At 41.5% G+C, this 15,695-nt stretch overlaps 1 protein-coding gene across 1 annotated transcript; it reads left to right on the top strand.

Moving 5' to 3' along the window:
- Positions 1-14,523: 14,523 nt before the first annotated feature.
- LOC147661094 (olfactory receptor 52D1-like) lies at positions 14,524-15,456 on the top strand. Its single transcript, XM_086951344.1, has one exon. It carries the CDS (start codon positions 14,524-14,526, stop codon positions 15,454-15,456), a length of 933 nt encoding a protein of 310 aa, XP_086807470.1.
- The last annotated feature ends 239 nt before the right edge of the window (positions 15,457-15,695 follow it).

Raw genomic sequence — 15,695 nt, forward strand, 5'->3', positions numbered from 1 at the left:
GCCTGAGCAGTGGGTGGGAAGGGTTGTACTACATGCCCTATTCATAACTTCTTATTTCCTATCAGGACTGAAGGAAGACATGGTCATTCTGTTTGACGAGGGCATTTTCAGGGTGGCACCTTTCCTGGGTGATATTGGCTTTCTCAGGTCTGCCTTGCTAGCTCACGTTGGTTGTAAGTCTTGTGTATTGTTCCCTGTATCTTTTTGTTGCCTATAGTGAGATGTCATGTTGCTAATGCTGACAGCTACAGAGGTCACCCTCGGTGTAGGAAATCTGATGCCCTGGGGTTGTTGCTGTTGGAATGGTTGGATAGCAATGGACCTGGAAGGATGACAATTTAGTTTCCCAGTCACAAAATGTTGCCTTTTTGCCTTACACTTTTGGGGAAAATTCAGGTGGTGCGAACAATATTCTGTCACTTGAGCTACTCTAGGTTTTAAAAATGCTACTGATTGAATATCTGGTTTTGTAAATTCTGGTCATTCTTAAATAATTTTACCATGTTGCCATGGTTTAATATGTTTTGTGGTTCTTTGGATAGGTGTTGAGAAACAAACAGAAGATTGTTGGCCGTTGAATTGCTTAGTGACCATTGGGACAATATTAAGGCCAATGGTTAATTTGTAAACGTATAAGTGTTGGGGCTCCCGTCAGGAACATCTTGAACAAGCACATTTCTCCTGTAACACAGCCTAAAACAGAGCCAACTACTAACTAGGAAGTGGGGAGAGGATGTGGCACATTGGCCAGAACTGCCGATTTTGGACCTGGGGAACCAGGTTTGAGTCTTGGCCTCGGCTCAACATCCTGTGATTTAGGGCAAATCACTTAATCTCTGTTCCTACCGAAAATGAGCGTAAAACTAGAGTGCTTGTGCTGAGCACTGATTAAGGCGCTCATTACTTAATTTTGAGTGGATTGGTGTGTTAAATCCACTGACATGATACTGTCCCAGTGGAAATTGCATTATTGTACAATTAGATTAGATCAGTTTGTATTTGTAAGAAATTGTGGTACTGGTTGAAGAGGATGAAACAATAGTGAAGCAGGCAACACAATCAGTATCAGGGTGAAGTCACAAGCAAATCTCAAATTAACCTGTGCTCATCCCTCTGGTAGCATGGCACAGAGCAATCAGGCTCAACTCAGAGGAAATTTGTAAAGTATTATGCAACACTTTAAACAGTAATTCAATGAAAACACTACACAAGCAGGATCCCAAGCCAAATTTGAAAAAATAGAGTAAATTATAAGAAATAAAACAAGACCTGAACACCAAAATTCGAATCAGTAGACCAGAGATATGCAATTTTAAAGATGTAAGTGACAGTAGCTCAAAAAAAAGAACAAAGCGCAAACACTGGATATCTGGTCATGCTAGACCAAAACAAAGTCACAAGTGCAGGATGACTGAGATGGAGTGCAGGCCAACTACATGGATCCAGTTAGGCCCACTGAACAAGAATACTTTACATCCTGGTTGCAAAGCGCTGTGAGGTCCTGCGTTGAGAATGCGTTGCAGAGCTGAGACGATACAAGGCCTGGATTGGAAATGCATCACGCTGAGTCAGTTCCAGGGAGCTGCAAAGCTGTTATGTGAGGTTGTGAGTTAAAGTCAAGGAGGCCTTCCACAAGGAGGAGTCTGATGCATAAACCTGCAACTAGATTGCAGTGTGCACCATCTAGGTCTGAAGCAGCTGCAGGGCTAACAATGCAAAGTTTTGTGTCGTCGTTGAGGCTGCTGTTGACGATGGGCTTGAGATGCAACAATCTGCATTAACGATTCGTCGTGCAGCGTCGGTTCTGATGAGTCTGCAAGGGCGATGCAAAGTTCTTGCAATGGGAATGTCCTCATACCTGAGGCAATGCATCGATTCTGCTTATGGTTGTGCCAAGAAGCAGAGGTGATGTATCGATTCTGCTGGGTCCCTAGATGAACTGGCAGAGCACCTTTAGGCACATGTCTAAGGGTGCAGGATTGGAGTGGCACCACTTAACAGTGTAGGCCTCACAGATGAAAAGTCAAATGCTGGTTACAATAGACTAGCAGTAGGAGTCAATCTGGAAGTCCTGTGTACAGGTTGCATGCCCAGTCCTTCTCACCCAGGTAAGATGGCAGTAGGTCAGCACAGCAGGACAGTATTCCTCCAGGGTAGTTGTCCAGGAGCGTCCAAGTCCAGCAGCACAGCAGTAAGTGTACTGAAGAGTTGATGTCTGAGGTCCAATATTTATACCTGGCGCCATCTTTAAAGTGTTAGAAACAACTAGAGTATTCCCTTTGAAGTGCTCAGGTTTCCTAACCTCCCCTGGACCGCCCCACGTTAACTAGAGGAATTATTATTTAAGAAAAAATCTTTTTATTGACAAAACCACAAAAGAAAACATCAGGTGAGATGACTTGCTTCACGTTTGTCTAACATACTTTTCCGTTACACAGGATAACACATACAGAGTAACATTTGGGGTTCACGGGGACTCTTGCGCTACCACTTCATCATGACCAACAGGAGGAGCACAAATATCACGACGATACCTACTCCAGGCTCCCCAAACCTTCCCCCACTTCGCGGGACAGCCCCTAGCAACGTAGACCAACCTCTCTCTGTACATGCACCAATCCAGATCCTCCATCCACTTCTCGACCCGAGCGGTTGACCAGCACCCCACAACTGGGCAATGTTACGCTTGGCAATCATACAAGCCAGGGTCGCCCACTGTCTCTCATTCACACTCAGGTCCGTGGGCGCCCAGACATTTAGAACACACCTACGAGCCTCCATTGTCATCTCCACCCCCAGCACTTCTTGCATCTTAGCATGAATCTTACGCCAATAATCCTGTATTGCTGCACAGTGTCACAGACGAGGCATGAAGGTTCCAAGCTTTCCGCAACCCCTCCGACAATACCCCCCCCCTGCCCCACCCATGTGTACCAACTGGTGCCCCGTGACATATGACCTGTGTAGGATCTTTAACTGGACTAATCGTAGTCTCATCTGAATAGCCACTATCCTCGGAGAGGAGACAGCCTCCCTCCAGTCCTCATCATCTAATTCCACGCCATCGGCACCCCATTGTTTTTATATATTAATGGCTAACTACAGGAATTCTGCAACTCTTTGTGTGAAGGCAGGACACAGCTTATTTAGGTTTAGGTAGGGCTGTGTTTGCCAGTGATGGCCCAATCAGGCACACCTAAGCTTTCTTTTGTGTGTGACTGTCTAGGAGGAATACACACAGACAAATAGCCAACTACACCTAGTCACATGACCCAGAGATAGGCTGCAAGCACTAAATGGCTAGGACAGGAAAAAGTCCACTTTCTAAAACGGACATTTTCAAAATAGTAATTCAAAATCTGACTTTACCGCAAAAGAGGATTTTTCATACCAAGTGCAAAAACACCAAACATGAACTGATCACTTGCTCTCATTTGAAAGATATATTTATTAAATGTGATGGGATAACTAAAATGTTATCCTATGGGAGAGATAAGCCTTGCAAATGTGAAGAATGATTTACTGGCAGGCATGAAGCATGTTTAAAGGGCTACTTCAGGGTGTGACAGAATCAGTGGGGCAGGCCCACAAGTAACATGTAATTTACAGGTACTGGGTACATGTAGTATGATTTTACTAGGGCATTATACATAAATTAAATATGGCAATTGGGTATAAGTCAATGTGAGCATGTTTTAAGGAGTGAAAACACACGTTAGCACTGGTTAGCAGTAGTAAAGTGCATAGAGTCCTACGGTCAACAAAAACAATATTGGAAAAATATGAAGCAGTAAGGCAAAAACTTTGGGGGAAGACCAACCTAAGACTGACAGGTCAAACTGGATTTCTTTAATTTCTTGTGGATTATATTTACCTGGTGACTCTCCCTAGGGGCTGTGTTTGGGAGTTATGACAGCCTAAGCAGTAAGTTTGATGTAGGTGGGCTATCACTGGCCACAGGGTTGTTTGTTCTGCCTTGATCCCCTCCACTGTAGTTTCTGCCTCCTGGTTTGTTGGGGGGGAGTTGGTTTTATCCCTGGTGAGCCTAAACCTTCCACCCAACCAATTATGTGTTCTTACCTCCGATGACTGGAGAGCTTCAGACTGTATTTCAGTTGGTATATTCATCCTGTTTTGCTTTGCAATAACACCTCTTGATGATCTGCTTGGTGAAAGTTTTTATGAAAATTCTCTTGCTGAAGGGCCACTGGCAATGATAGATGGGCTGTCCCTCTCAACATATGCTCTTGTGTGTCCTATGTATAAGAAATAGATTTCGAATGAGACCTTGTGAGTTCCCACTATATAGAGGGCATTTAAGCTCTAAGATTGAAGTTAGGGTTTGCGCTCACAACAATCTAGGTTTCTTCCACGTTTTTTCTTAGGCTGGGCATTGGGTTCAGTGGCATTGTGTGTCTTCTGACATTGTGAGGGAACTGTATTGGCCTTTTGGCAGACTGTTTCCTTTTCTCCTTTCCTCTACCAAACTGCTTAGAAACTGAGGAAGGAAGCTCAGCTTTTCCAGTATCGGGATGCATTGGGATGTGATGAGTTTGGCATCAGATTCTCTATGCACACTGGACATCGGATTATTTATTGCCTCAAGTTTGGTGTTGATTTCTGAGATAAATACAGCCATTACATTTGCAAATCAACATGTAGGTCTAATTAAGATGAATGAAAAATCATAGCTTCAAATATTGCCTTTAAGGGGTTCAGGACAGTGACCAAGCACTTTGAATATTTATTAATCTCTTTAGCAGGGGTTACTAATCCTCAATGGACACTACCCGCTGGCTTGTTAAGGGTGCTTGTTGTTGACCAAAATTGAGGAGAACTGGTAGATGGATTTGTTGCTCCAAGTAGTGAAAGTTTGAGATTGTCAACTGCTTGCCTGGGAACCTTAGGCCTAATTTCCCTGGTAGCGCATACAAGTTGGGGTGGAGGCAGCGTGGATTGCGAGGCCGGGGGAATTGCACTCTATCTCAGTGCCATTGCCTGTTACTTTTGCACATGCATTGGCCCCTTGCAATGTCATACTTGAATCTTGCCATTTAAAAATTGGGGCCAGTGGGTGGGCTTAAATTTGACATTGATTGTTCATTGTCTGGTTAGAGTTGTGCGCATTCCATGCAGTGACTCCTACAATAGTTTATGTATTGGTAGATTGACTCCCAGCATCTTGCGCGGTGCCCTGAACAGATTGTTACAATGCTGGTTGTTTCACTGGTTATTTTTGCAGGGACTATGTGCTATGCATTAATCCCCATCAGGGACTTTGCCAGTAGTAGTAGAGTTAAAAATGGCCTTGCTGTGGCCTCCCCGCTCAATGATTCATCTTAGTGCTTGTGCTGGACTTGCTGCCGGCAACCCACCTGAGCAATGTCAATCAAGTACAAATCAATAAGGGTACCCAGTAAGAAGCAACACACAAACAAATAGTGGATACAATTTATCTTTAATAAAGCATTAACATGGATACATGTAAAAGCAATAAAAGTTGTACATTGGCGAATGGTATTTATAATTCAACATCAGTACAATAATAGAGCAAGAAAGAAACAAACTGAGATCACTCACAATGCAGTGGGTCAAAGCAGCACAAAAGTAACTCTGTAGTGCAGGAGAATATAACCTATCAACTAGCAACAGTAGACAGTACAATACTGGCACAGAGATGGTAAAATATACACAACATTTCAGCTAACAATAGCAAAATGGTCATATCTAGTATATGTATCTATATAAAGATTCTGTCCTGTCCAATTATGTGGAGTCAGAGAATCTCATCTATGTATTTGTTCCTGTCCAACATCTTACTGTTTTTATCTTTATATAGTTGTATTTTACACTGTACAGTGTCTTAACGACATGTACTTTTTCCCATTGAACTATGATGAGCTGACACTCCATTCTCATTTGTTTATGTAGGAATCATGTTTTATTGTTTTATTCCATATATTTAAACTTTTATATAACACAGGGCTTTTATGACAAGCTTTTTTCGTATAAGGTTGATTGAATGATTGATTGATTGATTGATTGATATCTATATCTTCAGTGCAATGCTAGAGCAGTGACGAAGAAACACACAGTCTTAAAACACTTGCAATGCAGTTAATTAAAGGCACACTAATAAGAAACTAACAAGTCGGTATAGAGCAACAGAGTTAGACCCTATATCTCCCCCTGTAGCCTAACTTTCTACAGGGCCTGGAAGCCTGCTCCAACCTCTCCAACGCCCTCTCTAGGGACGGCACAACTGGGGGGGGGGGAGGGGGGTAGTAGCTTAAGGCTAATGACAGCTCTGCACAACTCCATCTCTGAGCTTCCCTGAGGCAAGGGCAAACTCCCTTTTATATACTAAAATTTGGATTAAACCACATTTAGTTCCCCTTCCCACACGTTCTGCAGTGTTCTGAGTATTTACAACTTTGCTCTTCCTGGTACTCATCAATCATCCTCCTAGGCCCTCTCTGGGCCAGTACATCCTCAACGTATGTCTCTCCCAATGATCCCCCTGGCATCACCAGTATTCTATAAACAGAGCTTCTTTGCAGATAATTGTGTCTATGGAATGTCAAAGCCAAGGATTGCAGCTCAATGAATCTGGTACCATAAATAAGGCAGTTTGGAAGCACATTTCATTTTGTCCAGTAGAAATAGCAAAGCAAGCATCACAAGTTTCTCTGCTAGCGCTGCGAGGTGCAAGGGATCTCATTCATCAACACTGCCTAAGGTAGTTAACCCTTTCACACCACAATGTCTTCCACACACTATTCCCTATATACTGCAGGGCTCTTCATTGTTTCCTTTTTTAATAAGACTTTTGGCAAGACTGACCCTGAAGTGGGGTGTTTGCCCGGGACTAGATTTTACACGTAGACTCCCAGATCTCATGGTGACAGCTCCTATACCTGATGGATCTGGCATTTATGTGCTACATTTTGTGCCTTTTGCCTTTGCAGCAAATCCTTGTTCTCTGCACACTGGAATGTTTCACTTATGCTGTAAGCACTAATGTCCAGCACACTACTTGTGTACAGGACTAGTCTTGGGGGAGCCATTACTGTACCTTCTCACACATCCCTGAAAGCTGCAAGCCACACTGGTGGCCACCTTCTCACTGAACCTCGCCCCTTACTTTTACCCACAGGGTTCCCCATCCTCACGGCATCCTCTTTTTCCACCCCACACCACATTCCCTCTACTGAACTTACCGCTGAGCCTCTACCTGGCGTACAGCAGGAACGAGCCTGAGGGGCAGAATGTTGTGAGATGCCCAGCACTGATCTGGGGGTGAAGGGAACATCAGGGTGGGGCGATCGGCAGGGCACAAGCACATCTCAGTTTCTATGGTCTGGCTGATTGCAGAATTTGGGTGCGGGGAGACAGGTGAGTTCAGCAGGATGGGGAGAACATGCTTGCCCACTAAGTTCTGGGGAGAGAGTCCTTCTGACTGATGTGGGGCCTCTCTGATGTGCATGTTATCTCTGGTGACTTTTAGTTCCAATACTGCTACATTGCGGTGAATCCTGACTGTTTACTTTACATGGGGGCTTAGCGTCTCTCGGCTATGCTGGGAAAATGAAACAATGAAATATATCAGAGTGCTGGTCTACCACAACACTACTTTATTGTGGGCAGGTAACATAGAAAAAAGTTCTGATATCCATCAGAGCATCACTCCCCTTTATCAATAGGCTCTCCTATTCTCCACTCGAGTCGCCATTGCAAATATATTGATTCTACCAAGAATGCTGTATCATTTTGTGCCGCTAATCATAATATTACTCAGAGCATTCCTTGAAGAAGCTAATGGTCTCCAGGATGAGTTGATAAGGGCCAGTGGGTGGAGGAGGATTGCCATAGGGAAACAACGAAGGCCTAAATCACAAAGGGCATCCACACTCATGGCGGAGGCCCCAAACTTGTGGGGGAGTATCTGCACTTGGGGCAGAATCTCTGCAATAAGAATTCTCTTTGCATTGATTTTGCCCGGATCACTGACATAATATCAATGTTATAAATATCGATGTAGCAAAATATCGAGTAAAAAATATAGAATACCAAAATATCGACTTCCTATCTCCAAACAGGAAAGTACAAAAATATTGAATGAAAAACATCGATGTAAAAAATATAGTTAGTCAAAATATCGAATTTTTAAAATATCTTAAAGGTAATGTAAAAGTAATTAAATAATACATTTAATTAACTTAAACATACTTAAAATACTTAAATAACCTTTAATTATTAATAATTAATTTAAGTTCAAAATAAATAAACATACAATTAAATTTTTTAACACATATATATATCTATACTACTATTATAAAGGAAGAACTTTGAACCTTTGAGGCGGGTAAACTCTGGAACCACAGCGCCAATCCACACACCTGATACATCGTTGTAATCGTCAGGGTGTGTAGATGGACATAGGCTATATAAAGTTAAAAAATATACGTTATTTATAAAATTTAGCGAAAAAAAAGTAGTCCCGTGAAAGAAGTGCCGGCCGCGACCTGCGTGCTGACACCTGCGTGCTGATGTCAGGAGCGCGGGGAGGAGCGGCGTCCAGGAGCGCGAGGAGGAGCGGCGGACATGGCGCGGGGAGGAGTGGCGGACAAGCAGGGAGGAGCGGTGATGAGCGGCGGACAGGCGGTGAGGAACGGCGGACAGGCGGGGAGGAGCGGTGACGAGCGGTGATGAGCGGCGGAGCGGTGAACTGAGTAGCGCGGGGGAGGAGCGGCGGCTGAGGTAAGGCTCCGGGGGACCTACGGAAAATGTTGGGGCAGGTGGGGGACGGGGCGGGCGGGGGCCCTGAACACTCATGGCGGGGGTCGGGGCAGGCGGGGGCCCTGAACACTAATTTCGAGACGGGCTGCTTTATGGGGGCGGGCGGGGGGCGGGGAAGCCTGATTGCTCCCGGACAAGGTCTGGGCGGGCTGCTAGTATAAACATAATTTGAATAAATAATATACTATATTTTTACCATAGGATGGCAGGAGGGTAACATTTACTTTTACCACTCCAGTAAATACAACAGTAGAGAAAGCGTTGGATAGCGTAGGGGTAAAAATTACGATTCCCACTCCAGAGAGTGCAACAGTAGAGAAAGCATTGGATAGCGGGAGGGTAAAAATTACTATTCCCACTCCAGAGAGTGCAACAGTAGGGAAAGCGTTGGATAGCAGGTGAGTTAAAATTACTATTCCCACTCCAAGGAGTGCAACAGTAGGGAAAGTGTTGGATAGCGTAGGGGTAAAAATGACTATTCCCACTCCAAAGAGTGCAACAGTAGGGAAAGCATTGGATAGCGTAGGGGTAAAAATAAGTATTCCCGCTCCTGAAAGTGCAACAGTAGGGAAAGCGTTGGATAGCGGGAGGGTTAAAATTACTATTCCCACTCCAGAGAGTGCAACAGTAGGGAAAGCGTTGGATAGCGTAGGTATAAAATTTACTATTCCCACTCCAGTGAGTGCAACAGTAGGGAAAGCATTGGATAGCGGGATGGTAAAAATTACTATTCCCAATCCAGAGAGTGCAACAGTATGGGAAGCATTGGATAGCAGGAGGGTTAAAATTACTATTCCCACTCCAGTGAGTGCAACAGTAGGGAAAGGGTTAGATAGCCTAGGGGTAAAAATTACTATTCCCACTCCACAGAGTGCAACAGTAGGGAAAGTGTTAGATAGCGTAGGAGTAAAAATTACTATTCCCACTCCAGTGAGTGCAACAGTAGAGAAAGCGTTGGATAGCGTAGGGGTAAAAATTGCTATTCCCACTCCAGAGAGTGCAACAGTACAGAAAGCGTTGGATAGCGGGAGGGTAAAAATTACTATTCCCACTCCAGAGAGTGCAACAGTAGGGAAAACGTTGGATAGCGGGAGAGTGAAAATTACTATTCCCACTCCAAAGAGTGCAACAGTAGGGAAAGCGTTGGATAGCATAGGGGTAATAATTACTATTCCCACTCCAAAGAGTGCAACAGTAGGGAAAGCGTTGAATAGCGTAGGGGTAAAAATTACTATTCCCACTCCAGAAAGTGCAACAGTAGGGAAAGCTTTGGATAGCCTAGGGGTAAAAAATTACTATTCCCACTCTAAAGAGTGCAATAGTAGGGAAACTGTTGGATAGCGTAGAGGTAAAAATTACTATTCCCACTCCAAAGAGTGCAACAGTAGGGTAAGCGTTGGATAGTGTAGGGGTAAACATTACTATTCATACTCCTGAGAGTGCAACAGTAGGGAAAGTGAATACTTCATATATGAATAAAAATAAATTAAATATTAATACCAAATACAAATTAATTAAAAGTAATTAACAATTTTATATAATAAATATTTATTCAATTAAAATACAAAAAAAGCATTACAAATAATTACCTATTAATACAAATTATTTACCGATTAACAATTAATTAATTAACAATTAAAAAATAATTCAAAATTACAACAAAACAAAATCAATAAATAAAGTAAAATATTTAATTAATTACAATTAAATTACATCCCACCCTATTCCCCTCTAAACCAACAACCCGCTACAGAAAATAAAATAATAAAATGAACATAATTATCAATTAAACTATTAATTAAAATTAATTACCAATTATATTTTAATTAATTACCAATTAAAAATGTAAATAGCAAATAATTCAAAATAAATACCAATAAATACAATAAAAAATGTAAATAATTATAATTAAATTACTTCCCTACCTATTCCCCGATAAACCTACAACCCGCTACAGAAAATACATTAATAAATTTACATAATTATCAATTAATCAATTAATTAAAATTAATTCCCAATCATATTTAAAATATCAATCGATTCAAAATAAATACCAATAAATAAATTAAAAAACTTTAATTAATTATATTTAAATTACTTTCCACCCTATTCCCCTATAAACCCACAACCTGCTACAGAAAATACATTAATAAAAATATCTTATTCTCAATTAATCAATTAATAAAAATAATTACCAATTATATTTTAATTAATTATCAATTAACAATTAATTCAAAATAAATACCAATAAATAAATTAACATATTTAATTAATTATAATTAAATTACTTCCCACCCTATTCCCCTATAAACCCACAACCCGCTAAAACAGAATTATATTATGCAAAAATTAAATACCATAAAATTAATTAATTAAATTCAATTATAAAACAATATACACTTTTCACACATATACTAACATAAAAAATACTTTAAAAAATTAATATTAACTTACTTACCTCAAATTCGATATTTTTGTTGTATATATTCTGTCCATTCGATATTGTGTCCATTCTATATTTTTAACTCGATATTAATGTCACTCGATATTAACAACTCGATATTTTGACTGTATACCATTTTGCCCCAAGGATACAGACTCAACCAGGACATTTGTGCATCAGGTCCTGTGACTCCAGACTGCGACAATTCCACGATCATGGAGGGGGGCAATAATCTCACCAATATATAAAAAAAGGCGACAGGAAAGATCCAAGAAGCTATTGGTTAATTGCCTTATTAGACAACGAAGCAAAATACTACGCTGGCCTCTTTTTCAGGAACTGACATTATGGGTGGAAGAAACCTCAGCAATCCCACTTAATCAAACAGGCTTCAGAAAAAACATGGGGACGACACAAACATCCTTGCCTTGTCACTCCTGATCGACTCAGCTCTAGAAGGAAAACAACCCTTGTACCTGTGTTTTATTGACTACAGCTCCGCCTTTGACCGCGTAAACAGAAATCTGCTGTGGCGAAAACTGGAGAGAATGAAAATTCCAGCAACACTACTGAACCAACTAATCCTCCTGCACAGCGATACATGGGTCCAGGTTAAACTAGGTACCGGCGATGTTTTAACTAAGAAAATTCCAACTAACACAGGAGTAAAGCAAGGATGTGTGCTAGCGCCAACTTTATTTAATCTCTTTATGGCCGACCTATCTACCACACTAAACGAAAACAACACACATGCGCCAAAACTGGGGGGCACTCAATTGTCTAACTTATTTTATGCTGATGACTTGGTGCTAATCAGCCGTACTCCGATTGGTCTACAGCGGTTCCTCGATATCACCGCACAACACTCCAAAACAAATAAACTCAGTATTAATTATTGTAAAACAAAAGTCATGCACCTCAACTATCGCAAGAAGAAACCAACATTCAGTTGGAACCTGGATAAAAATAAATTGGAAGTCACAAATAAATATTGTTACTTGGGAGTGACTATTGATCATAGGGGGAGCTTCAAACCGCAATGTGAGGAGATAAAAAAGAGAGGCTTAATGATAGCTGTATCTCTAAGGAACTTGAAAAATAAGATCATCGGCCCAAGCTTCACCCCACTCCTAAAACTGATACAAGTCAAACTGATACCATCTATTACATACGGTAGCGAAGCATTGAGAGGCAGAGATACCGGAACCTTAGAAGGAGTAATTACAAGAGCAATGAGGATGATGTTTGGCCTCCTGAGATACACTTCTCCGGCGCAGATCCGACTCGAATTTGGGCAGGTTAAGGAAGAGCTTGCTCGCAAGGGAGCATACCTTAAGACCTGGCACAAAATTAGCAGAGGGGAAGCAAACACCCTCAACGCACTCCTCTGGAAAGATCTACAAAGCAAAGACAACTGCCCAGCAAGACTCTTTCTAGAGGATGCCATTAAACAGCTGGGGGCGAGTCAATTATGGGATCTGCAAGAGAGCCTGGCAGGTTTCAAAAAAGCTGTAAACAATACAGTTAGGAAAGAATCCCTCCTACAAGACAAAGCCTTACTAACGGAGAGAGCACATGGCTGGCTGACAGTACAAACCTACAATAAACTCACACCACAGGCATACCTTCTGACCAGCTTCACTAAAAAAACAAAAGAAACATTCCTAAAATTACGATTAGGAGTATTACCCTCAGCTGACCACATGGTCCCTTGGCTGCGGCCCCCAAAACCGGCAAACTGTCGCCGGTGTGGAACTCATGAGGAAAACATTGTACATCTCATTACCATCTGCAAAGAGCTGCAGCAAGATTGCAGGAACCTACTGAGACCCCTATTCATAAAAAAAGAAATCAGGACGTGCAGACAAGCAACTCTGGCTTGCCTCAGAGGCGAAGAAGTGCAAATGGCTTGCCGACTGGTAAAATACCTCGGAGCTGTAGAAAGCAGAATCAACACAAAGAAAGAACAAACGGACAAGGACAGCACACCCTCAATACTGTGAGTGCCAAAACATCAAGACAGCTCAGAGACTTAAACTGAATTAAAACACTGGCATACTATAACTAAAAGTTACGAACCTTCAGGGTAAATGCCAGCCAGTCTTCCAAAAAGGAATAGGCACTGCAATACCTAACTTTGTATAGGAATGAGGGCCAGGACTGACAAAAGAAACCCTCTCCGTAGAAGGACACGAGCACCTAACGGCAGACGGCACACTCCGTTCTTTTTAACTTTTTTTAAACTGCACTTTGTAACATAGCTTAAATCGAATAACTCCTTCATTTATGCTGCTACAAATATTTTGAATACTTTCCTTTTTTACTGCTGATGGTTTTTGTAATGGTTTTTATTAACTGTACAATAAAGTCTTACTTACTTACTTACTGTGACTCCAGGGAGAGAGAGGAATGGGAGAACCGAATCACTAGACATATTACCTTGTAGCGTAGTTGTTGTGGTCTATGCGAATGCTGGATGTCAAGACCAACAGGTTCAAGAGATGAAAAACATACTTAAGGGGAAGGCGATTCTTGTTGGGTTGCCTAAGCTGAATAGGGGGCCAGATGTAAAAATGGTTGTCAGACATGAAGAAAATTGGTCTCAGCTGAGATTGAAGTGTTACATGTCTGTTCCAAGCATGATTGCAAAAAGATAACTTCTGAGGCAAATAGTCCTGCATGTTATTAAGGCTATATCTGATGAAAATCCAACTTGAAGGACAGGCATGATAGATAGGGGTGTCTTGTATAGTTGCTCCTTTTGTGAAGCAGAATAGATATGGATACCTGTTGCCAACCTGATTAATCAATCATAAAAGCTAAGGACTGACATTGACAGAAGCGGACAGATAGCGTAGACTGTTTTTGTCTGGGAAGGTGTGTCTTGGGTTATAAAGAATGAGGAGCTCTTGCTCTAATCAATTACATGGCAGATAAATATCTGTCTTGAATTTGAAGGGGGAATGAATTGGAAAATGGTGGGGAGCTGCTGGGCTAGGGTGTTAGTTGCTTTTACCACTATTGTTCTTCTCTTTTTCTATGTTGGCCATTGCTAGCCCCCATTTATGGGAAGTGGGGGGAGACACAATAGGTAAACGGGTATGTATAAATAATAAGTTGCTGGTGTTGATGGTATGAGCAGAGCCACAGATATTGCATATTCATGGTACAGTGTGGCAAATTGGAAAACGATGATTTAAAAAAAAACATTTCAAATGTAATATGTTTATGTTTAGGAACTGTGGGCTTTCTGAAATCTCTTCATGGACTCTTCACAGCTGATGATGTCAAATTTAAATAGCAGCAGACACCCATCGACATTCCATCTGCTGGGAATTCCTGGGATGGAAGACTACTACCACTGGATTGCTATCCCATTCTGTTTAATGTATATTGTGGCTTTGATAGGAAACTTTGGTGTGCTGTTTTTAATTGTAACTGTCAAAAGTCTCCATGAACCTATGTACATTTTTCTTTCTATGCTGTCAGTCACTGACCTGATCCTGCCTTCATGTGCTTTGCCTAAAACATTAGGTATATTCTGGTTTAATTCCAAAAGTATTTCCTTCCAAGGTTGCCTGGCCCAGATGTTCTTCATTCATTTTATATATTGCTTTGAGTCGGCCATTTTGTTGGCCATGGCATATGACCGCTATGTTGCAATATGCGATCCGCTGAGATATGCTGTGAAGTTTACAAACATTATCATTAGGAATATTGCAGCATTAAGACTTGTCCGAAGTTTTTGTGTAGTAACACCCTTAGCCTATCTTCTCCACAGACTTCCATATTGCCAAAACATTGAGGTCCCTCACACATACTGTGAGCACATGGGCATAGCCAGGTTAGCCTGCGCAGACATCACAGTGAATATCATCTATGGTTTGACAGTAGTTATTTTATCAATGGGTTTGGATGTTGCATTTGTCATTGCATCATATGCTCAAATTCTCAGAACTGTCCTGAACATGAGGTCCCAGCAAGCCCGCCGGAAGGCCTTCAGCACCTGTACCTCACATGTATGTGTAATTATATTGTTCTATGTACCAGCTTTTTTCTCCTTTTTTGCACATAGGTTTGGCAAACATATACCTCTCAATGTACACATTTTTGTGGCTAACCTTTATATTATATTACCATCAATGTTAAACCCAGTCATTTATAGTGTGAGCACAAAGAAAATTAGGCAGAGTGTGCTCAAGCTGTTTTACTAAGAGGAGCAATCATTTCTTCTTTGTGGAATGGCATTGTCTTTATACCTGTAACTTCTCACCAGTTCCACAATCCCACACTAAATTTTCTGCAATCTTTTCTCTCACATGAAAACAGGTTTATGTTGGTATGACGTTCCTAATTTCAACAGTTATCTTCCCATTGTTGACATCTCCAGCTTTGAGCATCTCATTGAAATCTAGGCTGTGAGCTAACTGTTTAAAGATAGTGATTCATATAC

This window comes from Lissotriton vulgaris, unplaced genomic scaffold (assembly GCF_964263255.1).
Source record: "Lissotriton vulgaris unplaced genomic scaffold, aLisVul1.2 SCAFFOLD_235, whole genome shotgun sequence".
NCBI lineage: Eukaryota > Metazoa > Chordata > Amphibia > Caudata > Salamandridae > Lissotriton > Lissotriton vulgaris.